The sequence below is a fragment of the Glycine max genome, chromosome 19 (assembly GCF_000004515.6).
Source record: "Glycine max cultivar Williams 82 chromosome 19, Glycine_max_v4.0, whole genome shotgun sequence".
In the NCBI taxonomy this organism is placed as follows: Eukaryota; Viridiplantae; Streptophyta; class Magnoliopsida; order Fabales; family Fabaceae; genus Glycine; species Glycine max.
Genome location: NC_038255.2, coordinates 22370444 through 22386188, shown reverse-complemented (window position 1 = coordinate 22386188; position 15745 = coordinate 22370444). Strand labels below are relative to the sequence as shown.

General features: G+C 38.3%; 1 protein-coding gene across 1 annotated transcript; it reads right to left on the bottom strand.

Moving 5' to 3' along the window:
• Window positions 1-14842: 14842 nt before the first annotated feature.
• Window positions 14843-15163, bottom strand: LOC102660849 (uncharacterized). Its single transcript, XM_006605033.1, has one exon. The coding sequence runs from the start codon at window positions 15161-15163 to the stop codon at window positions 14843-14845; it is 321 nt and encodes a 106-aa protein (XP_006605096.1).
• Window positions 15164-15745: the final 582 nt, after the last annotated feature.

The window sequence follows — 15745 nt, the reverse complement described above, 5'->3', positions numbered from 1 at the left end:
TATAAAATGGTAAGAACCGAGTATCGAACTCTTGGGGAACTTGTGTTACTTGGTAAAGCTATATTCAGTGAATAGGTGTCTAGTATGAAAAGAGATGTGTCAACTATGCACAAGTATGTAAGCTAACTATTAAAAGGAAAATCACATGAGTAATGATGTGTAACGACAAGTAGACAACACGTTGGTCTTGAAATCAAACTTCACTTGATTCTTGAATCTTCTTGATTTCTTCTTGTTGAATTAATCTTGAAATCATTCATTGGGCTTTTTATCATCTTTGTCATTATCAAAACTACTTGATTCATCATCATGAAGCTTGCTTCTACAAGGCATAAGACAAATATCAAGGAAAGCAGCTTAAACCACAGTCTCATGGCTTCAGTTTCACTCAAACAACAATTTTTAAGCTATTCATCAATAACAACTAGCAAGAGGTCCAATCTTTGAACTTCATCTCAAGCCATGAAGTCAAAAATGCATAAATAGAATCAGAAGGACTTTTACAGGCTTGTAGTGAGGCTTGGCTACAAAAATAATTGGTTTTTCTAGGATTCAAAGGCTTAGATTCTAAGAGAGCACAAATCCTAGACTTATCCAAATATTTCTTTCAATACAATTAGCTTATTTACTAGCCTTTCACTTTAATTTGTCTTTGACCTTATTACAACAACACACATTTTCTTTGATTACTCTTTTTTTTTAACACACAACTTATTTGTTGTGTGTGATGATGCTTTACCTTTTACTTTACATCCCAATCAACTCCCCCATATTTGGGGTAATTTTCCTTGAACGATCTGCTCTCCTAGAATCTAAACAAGGTATCAGGAGATATTTATTCAAGTTCAGGGTTCAATTTTGAAAATGTAATTCAGCTCACAAAGGGTGCAAAGGATACAATTATAATTCAAGGTAAGCTTTTTGGTCAATTGGCTTGTATATACAATCATGGCCTTCATCATGTCCTCATTCACACATTTCATTTTAAATTTCAGAGATTGATGCAAAGACTATTACTCAAAGCTAGTCGTTCACTCACAGTTTAAGATCACACTCTCACCGGTTATGGTTCAAGCTTTTCTTTCTCAATCAACCTGTCTATTGACTAACAATTCTAATTGCAAGTTCACATTCTTGTTTTTTCTTTGTCTAACATACATACTTGCTCAAACTTATGAAAAGAAACACAAACTCCATCACAATCATGCATTCAATCCAAAATCAATTCATAACACCAATTTTCACAAAAAGATAAAAATGTTTCACTGCATAATCATCCAAGTCAAGTTAAACTGTTCTGTATGCTTCAAAACAAGCATACTAACTATTCGAAAAAACACAAGTATATAATTATAATTATAAACCAAAATCACCAAAAAAGAACAATGTACTAAAACATAATAGTTATAATAATTTCCAAAAAAGGAAAAATCAGGAATTTAGAATTCCTGTGACTGGTCCTATGTATCCTCCTCATCTGTCAGATGGACAACAGGGGGTAGCAGAAGGAGTAGCAGCTCATCCAGATGCTGACTCTGTAGAGTCTTCAGAGATAATAATAATAGGTGAAGATGGGGAAGCTGCTTCGAGCTCGGAAGAAGATGGATCCGCCATTGGAGATGGTGGATCAGCTGGTACTAGTTCAACCCGTGCAGGTGCATGATAATAAACTGTCCTCGGAATAAGCTTTGTAGCATAGGGACTAAGGTTTGAGAGCTTTGGACATCCTGTACTATGGTTGCTGATGGAGGAGCTGAAGTGGATGATGAAGGGATGTCATCTTCCCTAGCCCTTTTTCTCGATGCCATCTCTAACTAAAAAGAACTAAAAGTTCCTTAGACCAAATTTATTCAAGTTTAAAAATAGAGATAAAGGCTGAAATTAACGATGGGCGCTTAGCGGGATACAACTCGCTCAGTGCACCCTCAGAAATATAACATATCGGCTTAGCAAAATAGCATGCGCTTTACCCTAATCAACGCCACAACAGATATGCACTAAGCTCAGCAAGGTTGCACTTAGCGATACCATGAAATTCATAAAATTCACTAAGTATGGGGGCTTAGCGAGCAAGGCTCGCTTAGCCCATTGGCTGCCACAATGAAATGAGCTTAGCCAAGATAGGCTCGGCTTAGCGCACGACTTTCAACAAAAAATTTGACTAAGTTACTTGGGCTTAGCGATTCAGCCTCGCTTAGCCAAAGGTATCTCAACAGGCGGATGAGTGTTCATCCTCACAAGATGAACTCGCTTAGCGCGGTAGGCGCGCTTAGCGAGTTCGTCTGGAAGTGCATATATTCAATGAATATTGATGAACTCACTCAGCATAGCATGCTCGCTTAGCGAGTTCATCGCATTTTCCAGAAAAAATGCAGTTCGTTTTCTTCCATTTTTGAGCCTCTAAAAGGCATATCAAACATGCAAACCAGTCAAAACTATCTACACAACACAATCATTCACAAAATCCTAATTTTTAACTAATATAATATCATTAAAGCCCTAAAAATTAAAAGCTACATCTATGGTTTTCTAACCTAAGGTTCAAAAAAATAAAAGAGAAAGAAACGGAGTGGGGAACTTACTTGGATTGTTGTGTGCTGAAGATGCAAAAAGAAAGCAAGAATAGGTTGCACAGATTTGGGCGAGAGAGGAAATGCAAGGAATGCTATGAGAATTTTGGGCAAATGTGAGTTTAACTGATGTTACGCTCACTTAAGCAATTTTCGACCTTCTCACTTAGCGAACCGTAGCGCTAAGCGAGCCAGAGAGATGTTTGGTTTCTCAAAGCGGGTCGCTTAGCGAAACTTCGCGCTTAGCCCAAGTTTGAAATTCAAAATCTGAATTTTTTTTAGCTAGGCTTAGCGCATAGAAGCGGCGCTTAGCGAATTCTGTAGGTCATAAAACTTGCAACTCTCGCTGAGCCGGGATCTGGGCCGGCTTTTAGCTAAAATGATGCATCTTGAATACAAGGGGCAAGCGCTTAGCGGTTGATGGATCGCTTAGCGTTGTTATGGCCGCAAGTAATTCGGCTTAGCTGGCATGAGTAGCGCTTAGCTTAATGAACCCCAATTTAGGCCACATCGAAATGGGCTTAGCAGCGACGTTTCGCACTTAGCCAGTGAATACGATGCGCTTAGTGAGCAGGCCATCGCTTAGCCCAATTCAGATCGAATTGAGATGGGCTTAGCTCAACCTTGGCTAGCTTAGTGGACCAAATCGGCCTGAGATGCAAGGGTTGAGTGCTAAGCGCTAGAGACTCTCAGCTTAGCACATGACCAAAGATGCGCTTAGCGCGAGGCTTGCACTTAGCGAATGGACTGTTTTTTCAGAAAAAATTTTCTGAGTTATTTTTCAGTCCCTTCCTCAAGAAATTGAAACCCTTATATCTATCCTTCAAAATAAGATGATATACCCCAATGTAATGATTATGAAGCAAGTTCCACATTATGCTCTACATAAAAGAAAAGAAAAGCAAAAATTAGAACTGGGTTGCCTCCCAGAAGAGCTTCTTTAACGTCATTAGCTTGACGCATAGCTTAATGCCTTCAAAGTGGCATGAAAGTCACATAGAACACATCTTCCTTGCAGTTTCGCCTTTTAGCTAGAAATTCCATGAACTTCATGTATTGTGTAAGTACATTCCAAATCATTGCAGGAGAGGTGTTAGTGATTAAAGAAAGAATGGCACTTAAGGTTTCCTCATGCTCTCCTTGCCTTTCTTTCTTGACAATCAGTTGATGAGGAATGTTATTGATTTGGAGAATACTTTCTTGTTGGTTTTCTACTGTTGAGTACTTCTCCCATTGTTGTTGTGCTTGTTCCTCATCTTTCTCCTTATCTTTTTCTCTTGACTCATGCTCTTTTATAGGGTTTTCCTCTTGAGCTTCAACCTCTACAAAGTCTTTTTCTCTTCTGGCCATAAATTGAGTCACTTCTTCTGCCAGCTCACCAACCTGGATTTCTGCACTTTGGAATGCTCGTTGAGTTGATTTAGTTGTTTCCTTGAATTGCATCAACAAATTGTCCAGATTGGAACCTCTTTCTGCTTCATTTTGATAGTAGGGTTGTAACTCTAGTCCCCTTTGAAAATTTTCTATTGAGTAGCTCTTGCCAAGATAAATTTCATGATTTTTCATTGTTTTTTGATTGGCTTTTGAGATAGCATGGTATGCCATGAATTCCTCAAACACATTTTCAAGATTAGGAGTTCTTTCTTCTTCATATTGATTGTAAGGACTTAACTCTTGTTCCCACCTAGAGTCATTCATGGAGTAGAGATAACAATTGTCATTGTAATGCTCTCCTCCACAAAAATCACAATTGATCAATGGTGGTTGGCTGACCCTTGATCGTGTGTTGTCAAGATATTCATTCCACCTCTTAAAAAGCTCTTCCATTTCTAAAATTTTGTCATGGAATAAGTTCTTAAATTCAACACTGCAAGGATAGACTCTCAAGAAAGAAAAAGTTAAACAGAATGAGTAAGAAAAATAAAAGTACTAAATAATAAAAAAAACAAAACTTATTGCTGTAAGATCTAATAAGTTCCCTTGAAACTTAGTGGTGTCGTTCTGTATTCCAAGATTTTTCTTCTTCGCTCTGTGTTTTTCCTCCTACAATTGGCTTGAATCTCCAAATCTCATGGAACTAAATCATCTACAAAAGATTTACTATGCAAACAAAGCACTAACAAGAGCAGTAGTCACCAAGTTGATGTAAGCTCCATTGGAGCTTGTAGGCCTAGGATCTTCTTCATCAATGGATTCTTTTACTTCTTGGAAGATGAAAGTCAGCGGAATGGAGAAGGAAGAGAGAGAGGAGACGCCACTTCAAGGAGAAGATGAGTCTAGAAGAAGCTCATCACCATAGGAGGCCATGGATAAGAGCTTGGAGGAAGAAGGAGATGAATGAAGGGAGAGGGAGAGAAGAGCACGAAATTTTGTGCTCTAAAAGAGCTATGAAATATGAAGTTAATATTCAAATGATCAAAGTTGAAAAAAATGCACACACATGACCTCTATTTATAGCCTAAGTGTCACACAAAATTGGAGGGAAATTTGAATTTCAATTCAAATTTCACTTGAATTTGAAATTGAATTTGTGGAGCCAAACTTTGGAGCCAAAATTTCACTAATTATGATTAGTGAATTTTAATTATGGTTCAGCTCACTAATCCAAGATCAATTCCAAGATTCTCCACTAAGTGTGCTTAGGTGTCATGAGGCAAGTAAAGCATGAAGGACATGCACAAAGTGTGACTATATGATGTGGCAATGGGGTGTAGTAAGCAAATGCTCACCTCCCCCTCTAAAATTTAATTGGATTAGGCTTCTACTAATTCAATTAAATTTATTTCCAACCACACACATCAAATATTCACTTAGTGCATGTGAAATTACAAAACTATCCCTAATACAAAAACTAGTCTAGGGGCCCTAAAATACAAGGGCTGAAAAATCCTATATTTCTAGGATACCCTACCTACAATATGGAGCCCTAAATACAAGGATCAAATATAATGACATCCTAGTCTAATATGTACAAAGAGAATTGGACCCAAACTTGGCCCATGGGCTCAGAAATCTACCCTGAGCTTCATGAGAACCCTAGGGCATTCTTCAGCAGCTCTAGCCCAATCCTCTTGGAGCCTCTTGCTCATGGCTCTAGTGACTGGTCCCTTCCTAGGGAGGATTTCATCATCCCCTTCCCCTTGAAAAGGATTTGACCTCAAATCTGTTAGTTCCTCCTCATCAATATCAGCTCCACCTGCAAAAGGAATTAAATCAGAAATGTTAAAAGTGGTGCTGACTCCATACTCTTCTGGGAGGTCCAACCTATAGGCATTGTTATTGATCCTATCCAAAACCTGAAAAGGTCCATCCCCTCTAGGGCTAAGCTTGGATTTTCTTTTAGTCGGGAATCTATCCTTCCTAAGATGGAGCCAAACCCAGTCACCCTTATTAAGAACTAGCTCTTTTCTTCCTCTATTGCCTTTAGTTGAATATACCTTTGTTTGGTTCTCTATTTGGTTCTTAACCCTTTCATGCAACTTCTTTACAAACTCTGACCTAGATTCCCCTTCTTTATGTATAAAAGAAGTGTCTAGTGGGAGGGGAATGAGGTCTAATGGTGTTAGGGGATCGAACCCATAGACAACCTCAAAAGGGGACTGCTTGGTGGTTCTATGAACCCCCCTGTTGTAGGCAAATTCTACATGAGGAAGATACTCATCCCAAGACTTATGGTTGCCTTTCAGAAAAACCCTTAAAAGGGTGGATAAAGACCTATTCACTACCTCTGTTTGCCCATCAGTTTGTGGATGACAAGTGGTAGAGAAAAGAAGTTTAGTTCCTAGCTTAGCCCATAGGGTTTTCCAAAAGTGGCTAAGGAACTTAGCATCTCTATCTGACACAATGGTCCAAGGCAAACCATGGAGTCTCACAACTTCCCTAAAGAAGAGTTTTGAGATATAGGAAGCATCATCCACCTTGTGGCATGGTATAAAGTGTGCCATCTTGCTAAACCTATCCACCACCACAAAGATAGAGTCTACACCTCTTTGGGTTCTAGGAAGCCCAAGGACAAAGTCCATACTAATGTCTACCCAAGGTGCAGATGGGATGGGTAAGGGTGTGTATAGCCCATGAGGCATCACCCTAGACTTGGCTTGTAAACAAGCCACACATCTAGTGCAATGCTTATGAACATCTTTCTTCATATGGGGCCAATAAAACTTTTCTTTGAGTAAGACAAGGGTCTTGTCTATCCCAAAGTGGCCCATGAGCCCACCCTCATGGCTCTCTTTCACAAGTAATTTCCTAATGGATACTTGGGGTATGCAAAGCTTTCCCTCTTTGAACAAATGATGCAATCCTACTCCGCAAGGGCATTGGATAGAAAAACTCCAAGTAGATTGGGCCAGAGATGCAAGAGAAGGCCCTAGGGTTCTTATGAGCCTTAGGATAGATTTCGGGCCCATGGGCTAAGTACGAGCCCGCTTATCTTTGTAAATATTAGATTAAGGTTTCATTATTTTTGGGCCTTGTATTTAGGGCTCCATAATGTAGGTAGGGTACCCTAGAAATATAGGATTTTTCAGCCCTTGTATTTTAGGGCACCTAGACTAGTTTTTGTATTAGGGGTAGTTTTGTAATTTCACATGCACTAAGTGGATATTTGATGTGTGTGGTTGGAAATAAATTTAATTGAATTGGTAGAAGCCCAATCCAATTAAATTTTAGAGGGGGAGGTGAGCATTTGCTTACTACACCCCATTGCCACATCATATAGTCACACTTTGTGCATGTCCTTCATGCTTTTCATGCCTCATGACACCTAAGCACACTTAGTGGAGAATCTTGGAATTGATCTTGGATTAGTGGGCTGAACCATAACTAAAATTCACTAATCATAATTAGTGAAATTTTGGCTCCAAAGTTTGGCTCCACAAATTCAATTTCAAATTCAAGTGAAATTTGAATTTCCCTCCAATTTTGTGTGACACTTAGGCTATAAATAGAGGTCATGTGTGTGCATTTTTTTCAACTTTGATCATTTGAATATTAACTTCAGATTTCAGAGCTCTTTTTGAGCACAAAATTTCGTGCTCTTCTCTCCCCCTCCCTTCATTCATCTCCTTCTTCCTCCAAGCTCTTATCCATGGCCTCCTATGGTGGTGAGCTTCTTCTAGACTTATCTTCTCCTTGAAGTGGCGTCTCCTCTCTCTCTTCCTTCTCCATTCCGCTGCCATTTATCTTCCAAGAAGCAAAGGAATCCATTGATGAAGAAGATCCTAGGCCTACAAGCTCCAATGGAGCTTGCATCATGTGGTATCAAGAGCATCTTCATCTAGGTGATGTTCTTTTGCTTCCTCTATCTTTTTGTTCGGTGAATTATCTTTAATTCCTTGTTCTTCATCTTATTCTCCATGTATATCCTCCATTGTCTTGTGGTTTGGTGCTGGATAGAGTAGATTAAAAAAAAAATAAACCGATTAAATCTTAGATCTACACTTGTTCTTGCATTTCCATGGTTCAAATTTTGTAGATCTACTCTTGAATCTTGTTTTTGTGTTGATTTTAGGTTCTATAAATTTTCATTCATAATATTCTTGTGCTGAACCTTTAGATCTAAATTTTGTTCCAAAATATTGATTAGAAAAAAAAAACACAAAAATCTAAGTGTAAATCACTTAATCCATGTTGTCTTAGAGTCATGTTTAGTCATAGTAATTGTCACATTATGTTCTAAGTTTGTGTTGAATTTTATTTTGTTGATTGAATTCTAGATACATTTGTTCATGTATTCTTGTCATTCTTAGCCTATCTTTTGAATTTTGAGTCTAATTCATGCATGTTATTTAGTTCATAACATGTTCTAAATCAATTCCTAGAAGTAGTCTTGTTCTTGAACTTTTTTTTTTTTTTTTTGCTTTCTAAGTTTCCTACATGATGCCTATGATGAAGTTGAGTTGTGGTGCTGAGTTGTGGCTGGATTTGTGAATCAAAATAAGTCTTAAGCTCTCTTTAATTGTGTTATTCAAGATAATTGAGCATAAGCAAACACAAATTGTAACTATCCAAGCCTTAAGCAACATAAACACTACTCTTAATTTCTAGGCTGAAATCGCTGGTGCTGGCAGCTTGAACATACGAACTTGTATAAATTACTGGGAACTGGTCACTACGTTTTTTGAGCTGAAACTTTTACTTAATTTTATAGACATCTGGAACAAAATTATAAAAAAAGAAACAAGCGATTTGGATTAAAGCAAAAAATAAGAAAAATCTCACAAGTTGGCAGAAAAAATCAGTTTCCAGGAAAAAAAAAAAAGTGAAAGGAAAGTGTGCTTGTTGTTTTGGCTCAAAATTTGTTCTATAATTGGTGCCTATTTTATACCAATCCTAGTTCTGAAATTTCAATTGAAAATTGTTGTGAAAACAAGTGCCAAACCTAGAGGTTTCTTGAGTCTTTTTTTTTTAGTTTTTTCTACTCTACTCTAGAGCCATTCTAGGTTTCTCTTTGAGTCCTAGCTTGCTTTTTTGTGCTTTTCATTGCTTTAATTGTTGAATAATCCTTGGAAATTTGTCTTGTTAAAACTCTATTGGTTTAGCTTTCATTTCATTTTTTTTTGGTCTTTGGTTATTGCTTGTCTCTTTGTTTCCTTGCTTGTGAGTTGCCATATAGGGAATTGGAAAGAAGGATTGGTGCCATATCTTGAAGAATTTGAGTCAAGAAGCAAGGGGCCAACCACCTTAAGAGCTATTGGACTAAGAAGCACTCCAAATTGAGTGAAACACTAAAGAGAGAATAGCCACCACAATTGAGGACTTTTTTTCTTTGTAATTTTGTAATTGGCAATTTGCTTTGCTTTCAAATTTTGTAACAAAAAGGCCTTTCATTGGAAGTAAGTTGGGAGCCTCCGCTAGGTCACCCTACTTCCATTTGTGTGTAATAATTTTAGGCAATTTCCCCTTAGGATAGTGAGTGTTTTGTTGGGAACCTTAAATGAGGTCATCCAAACACTCCTAGGATCCGCCTAGTTTGCATTTCTTGCACTTTAATTTCTTGCTTACTTTCATAGCTTATTTCCTTTACCCTCCATTGTCAAACCGCCTAGATAGCTTGCCTTTTACCAATTAGTTTTTACCTTATCTTTCACCCCTCTTTTAGTGTTATTTTGGCTAGTTTCAACCATAGTTTCTTTTACCTTTTGTTTTCAAACCCCCAACAAGAAAGAACCATAACTTAGGAACCAACATGAGTCTTCATTCTTCATCTAGTGTTAATGGTGAGGGTTCTACTCCTAAGGACCCCTTGTATAAGATATTAGATGAGTTGAGATCCCTTAAGTTGTGGAAAGAAAAACAAGAGAGAAAAGAAAAAGGTAAAAAAAGAGTGGAAGAAATAAGTCAAGATGAAAGAGAGAAAATAAGAGAGGAAGAAAGAAGAAAAATAATGAAAGAAATGAAAAGAGAAAAACATGTCTCCTATAGTAGTCATAACTCTTGCAAGAGCCTAAGTGAAGAACTTTGTGACTATTATGAAGGAAGGCATAGGTCACATCTTAGACCTCACTCCCATAGGAGAGAAAATGAAAGAAAGCCTCAAGAGGTTAACATTAAACTCCCATACTTCCATGGGAAGGACAATGTAGAGGCCAATTTAGATTGGGAAATAAGGGTAGAGCAACAACTTAAAAGGAAGTCTACTTCAAAATCTTATGGCTCTCACTCTTATCCAAAGAAAGACCAAGGTCAAGGAATCTTAGGGGTGAGACCTTCTAAGCCCAAAGATGATAAGGGGAAGACAATAGAAAAGCAACCCCTTAAGGCTAGTATGCAAGAGAAGACTAGCTCCATGAAGTGCTTTAAATGTCTTGGAAGAGGACACATTACTTCTCAATGCCCCACCAAGAAAACCATGATTATGAGGGGCCAAGACATTTATAGTAGCCAAGATGAGGCTACTACTTCACCTTCCTCTAGTAAAAGTGAATAAGCAAAAGGGGAAGAATCTAGTGAAGAGATCTACCCCCAAGAAGAAGGACAACCTTTAATGGTTAAGGAGGAGTGTAAGGAGGTAAGTGTCTCCTCCAAGAGGTTAGCTAAGAAGGAAAGACATTTTGAAATAAAGACAAATATTAAAGAAATTTCCCTTCTTAGACAACCTCCACATTTTCTCCTTTGTAAAAAGACACTTGTTAGCATTGCCACATCTCTTAGGCTTGAGTTTATTCCTCAAGTAAAGGAGTTGTTGGATGAGGGTTTGCTTCGCAAGAGATTAAATCCTTGTGCTTTGTTGGTGCCCAAAATAGGTATTATTAGGCACCAAATCCCTAAAATAGGTGGTGTGATGAATGCTTTGGGTGGTGCAACACTCTTTTGTAAAATCACTCGTGCACCCAACATCTTCATGATTTGTGTACATAGGGACTCATTAGGTAGGTTTGTTCTTATTTTTAGTTTCAATACAAACTTAGGCACTCATATGGGACACCTTAGGTTTGTCATACTTTTTGGTAGGAATAATCAACATGAAAATACAGAAAAAGGTATGTTCTATTGCTTTACTTTTCTTAATTTTTTAAATTGTGATCAAAGGGTTCCCATGAACCCTAAGAGAATAAAGGTCATTCCTGAGTGGCCTGCTCCACCAAGTGTAAGAAAAATTTGGGGCTTCCAAGACTTAACAAACTTTTACAAAAGGTTTGCCCCATATTTTTCTATACTTGTAGCACCACTCATTGAGTTGGTGAGGAACCATGTTCCTTCATGGGAAGATGCCCATGAAATGAGTTTTCAGACCTTACCTTACTTCAACATACTAAACACCACTAATACATATGTTTTTGTTCTTTTTACAGGTGTTAAGGGAAGGAGCCCAGAGTATCAAGAACCTCAGGATTTGAGGTCAAATCCTTTTCAAGGGGGAGGGAATGATGCAATCCTACTCAAATCCTTTTCAAGGGGGAGGGAATGATGCAATCCTACTCCGCAAGGGCATTGGATAGAAAAACTCCAAGTAGATTGGGCCAGAGATGCAAGAGAAGGCCCTAGGGTTCTTATGAGCCTTAGGATAGATTTCGGGCCCATGGGCTAAGTACGAGCCCGCTTATCTTTGTAAATATTAGATTAAGGTTTCATTATTTTTGGGCCTTGTATTTAGGGCTCCATAATGTAGGTAGGGTACCCTAGAAATATAGGATTTTTCAGCCCTTGTATTTTAGGGCACCTAGACTAGTTTTTGTATTAGGGGTAGTTTTGTAATTTCACATGCACTAAGTGGATATTTGATGTGTGTGGTTGGAAATAAATTTAATTGAATTGGTAGAAGCCCAATCCAATTAAATTTTAGAGGGGGAGGTGAGCATTTGCTTACTACACCCCATTGCCACATCATATAGTCACACTTTGTGCATGTCCTTCATGCTTTTCATGCCTCATGACACCTAAGCACACTTAGTGGAGAATCTTGGAATTGATCTTGGATTAGTGGGCTGAACCATAACTAAAATTCACTAATCATAATTAGTGAAATTTTGGCTCCAAAGTTTGGCTCCACAAATTCAATTTCAAATTCAAGTGAAATTTGAATTTCCCTCCAATTTTGTGTGACACTTAGGCTATAAATAGAGGTCATGTGTGTGCATTTTTTTCAACTTTGATCATTTGAATATTAACTTCAGATTTCAGAGCTCTTTTTGAGCACAAAATTTCGTGCTCTTCTCTCCCCCTCCCTTCATTCATCTCCTTCTTCCTCCAAGCTCTTATCCATGGCCTCCTATGGTGGTGAGCTTCTTCTAGACTTATCTTCTCCTTGAAGTGGCGTCTCCTCTCTCTCTTCCTTCTCCATTCCGCTGCCATTTATCTTCCAAGAAGCAAAGGAATCCATTGATGAAGAAGATCCTAGGCCTACAAGCTCCAATGGAGCTTGCATCAACAAAGACCCCTCAGCCAAATAGAATCCATCTTGGGCCTTTTTCCCACAACTCTCGTAAATGGGAGAGAAATGTTCATCTAAAGCATACAAGTCCCTAATATTATCAAATCCTAAAATTTGAGCTCCTAAGGAGCAAAACAATATGTGTCTCCTAGAGAGGGCATCAGCTACCACATTTGTTTTTCCCTTTTTGTATTTGATAACATATGGAAATTGCTCTAGGTACTCTACCCATTTTGCATGCCTCTTGTTTAACTTGCTTTGCCCCTTAATGTACTTAAGTGATTGATGATCACTATGAATGACAAATTCCTTGGAAACAAGGTAATGTTCCCAAGTTTGGAGGGCTCTTATTAAGGCATAAAGCTCTTTATCATAGGTGGGGTAGTTAAGGGTGGCACTATGAAGTTTTTCACTAAAATAAGCAATAGGGTGCCCACCTTGTAACAATACAGCTCCAACTCCCACTCCAGAGGCATCACATTCTAGCTCAAAAGTTTTAGAAAAGTCAGGAAGAGCTAGAACAGGTGCCTTAGTAAGCTTTTCTTTGAGCAAAGCAAAGGCTTGCTCTTGTTTTTCACCCCAGGTAAATGCCACATTGTTCTTCACTAGCTCATTGAGAGGTGATGCAATTGTAGAGAAATTTGGAATGAACCTTCTATAGAAGCTTGCTAACCCATGGAAGCTCCTAATATCTCCCACACTTTTTGGGGTGGGCCATTCTTGGATGGCCTTGATTTTCTCAGGGTCCACTTGGACCCCATTTCTACCAACTACAAAACCTAAGAAGACTATATTATCTACTCAAAAGGTACACTTCTCTATATTTGCATAGAGGGTGTTTTTCCTAAGGACTGAAAGAACTTGTCTAAGATGTCCTAAGTGATCATCTAGGCTCCTACTGTACACTAAATTATCATCAAAATAAACAACTACAAATCTACCAATGAAATCCCTTAAGACATGATGCATAAGCCTCATAAATGTGCTTGGTGCATTAGTGAGCCCAAAAGGCATCATTAGCCATTCATACAAACCAAACTTGGTCTTGAAAGCGGTTTTCCACTCATCACCCTTTTTCATCCTGATTTGGTGATAACGACTTTTAAGATCAATTTTTGAAAAGATATTGGCACCATGCAACTCATCAAGCAAATCATCAAGTCTAGGAATGGGGTGCCTATAATTTACAGTGATGTTGTTGATGGTTCAGCCCACTAATCCAAGATTAATTCCAAGATTCTCCACTAAGTGTGCTTAGGTGTCATGAGGCATGTAAAGCATGAAGGACATGCACAAAGTGTGACTATATGATGTGGCAATGGGGTGTAGTAAGCAAATGCTCACCTCCCCCTCTAAAATTTAATTGGATTAGGCTTCTACCAATTCAATTAAATTTATTTCCAACCACACACATCAAATATTCACTTAGTGCATGTGAAATTACAAAACTACCCCTAATACAAAAACTAGAACCGCATTAAGACATAACATACTATTGAATGATCCTAACAAAGCATGTATGTACGTGATCAAGGTAAAGGAAAACTAGAATTAAGTACTGATAGCACAGTGAATACATAAAACATCATTAAATAGATATACATGTATTTACATCAAGTACCTACAAGGAAGAACTAACAGAGGATTTAGCTCTCCATAACTGGGAAGCTTCCTTTACAACAAAGAGAAGAGAAAAATGAAGGATTGAAGAAATACAAGTAGTGAGGATGTCTCCTCCACCTCTTGAACCTCACAATCACTCTCAAACTCATCTCAAGCTCTCAGGACGACTTCTTCTTCAAGCTCCGTTCACTGCAGGTCTTCGCACAGCAAAATCTCTCAAAACACTCTGGATTCAGACCCTTCTCTCTCTAGAATCTCTCACATTCAGAAGCTCTTCAAGAAAATGGCCAAAACCCCTCTCCATTTATGATTTCAGGCTTAAATAGGTGGCCTTATTGGTGCTTGTGCGCTTAGCGCAACTCTGGATCGCTTAGCGCGCATTAGTGAATTTCGGCTTAGCGCTCGTCTTTTTGCTAGGTGGATGGACTCAAGCGGTGCGCTTAGTGGGATTAGCCCTCGCTCAAAGAACATGCACAACTCATCCTTCTTCCAGATTCTTCCTCACGCTCAGCCAAAGGAGTGTTGCGCTCAGCGGATGGCTCGCTAAGCCAGAAGATTGGCTTAGCGAGCGGATGAAAATCAACACTTCACAAACTTGCCTAATTAACCTAAAATTGAGAGGAAATGATTATTAAACACACAAAATGGGAGTACTAAGTATTTATTACCTATTTTTAACAAAAAGTAATTATAACACTACAAAATAACCATGAATTGGAGGAGTTTGATACAGTTTACACAGGTTTTATACACAAAAATTAGTCATATTCATTGACTAACAAGGATTACAAAGTTCTACTGCTCCATATGGTCTGACTTTGTTGATGGTAAATGGTCTGGACCATTTAGATTTGAGCTTCCCAGGGAACAATTTCAGCCTTGAATTGAATAGTAGCACCTGTTGTACTGGTTGAAAATTCTTCTTTAGCAGCTTTTTATCATGGTATGCTTTAACCCTCTCTTTATATAGCCTTGAAGATTCATATGCAGTCAATCTCATTTCTTCCAACTCCAATAGTTGTAGCCTCCTTTGCTCTCTAGATGCGGCTTCATCAAAGTTCAGAAATTTTAAGGCCCAATAAGCTTTATGTTCCATCTCTACAGGTAAGTGACAAGACTTGCCATAAACCATTTGAAACAGCGATAAGCCTATCGGAGTCTTAAATGCAGTTCTATATGCCCATAAAGCATCATCCAGTTTGAGTGACCAATCATTCCTAGTAGAGGCCCCAATATTTTCTAAAATCTTCTTCAATTTCCTAATTGACACTTCCGCTTGACCATTGGTCTAAGGGTGATAGGGTGATGCTACCTTGTGTGTTACATTATATTGCTTCAAAACCTTCTGTAGCTGATTATTGCAAAAATGTGTGCCTCCATCACTGATTAAAATTCTAGGTACCCCAAATCGTGAAAAGATGTTTTTCTTTATAAACTTCACTACAGTCTTGGCATCATTATGTGGGGTAGCCACTACTTCAACCCATTTAGACACATAGTCTATAGCTACTAGAATATATTCATTTCCAAAGGACGAAAGGAAAAGGCCTAAAAAATCAATCCCCCAGCAATCAAAGACTTCAACCTCCATAATATTCTGTAGAGGCATTTCATTCCTTTTTGAGATGTTCCCCATCCTCTGAAATTGTTCACAATACAACACATGTTGATGTGCATC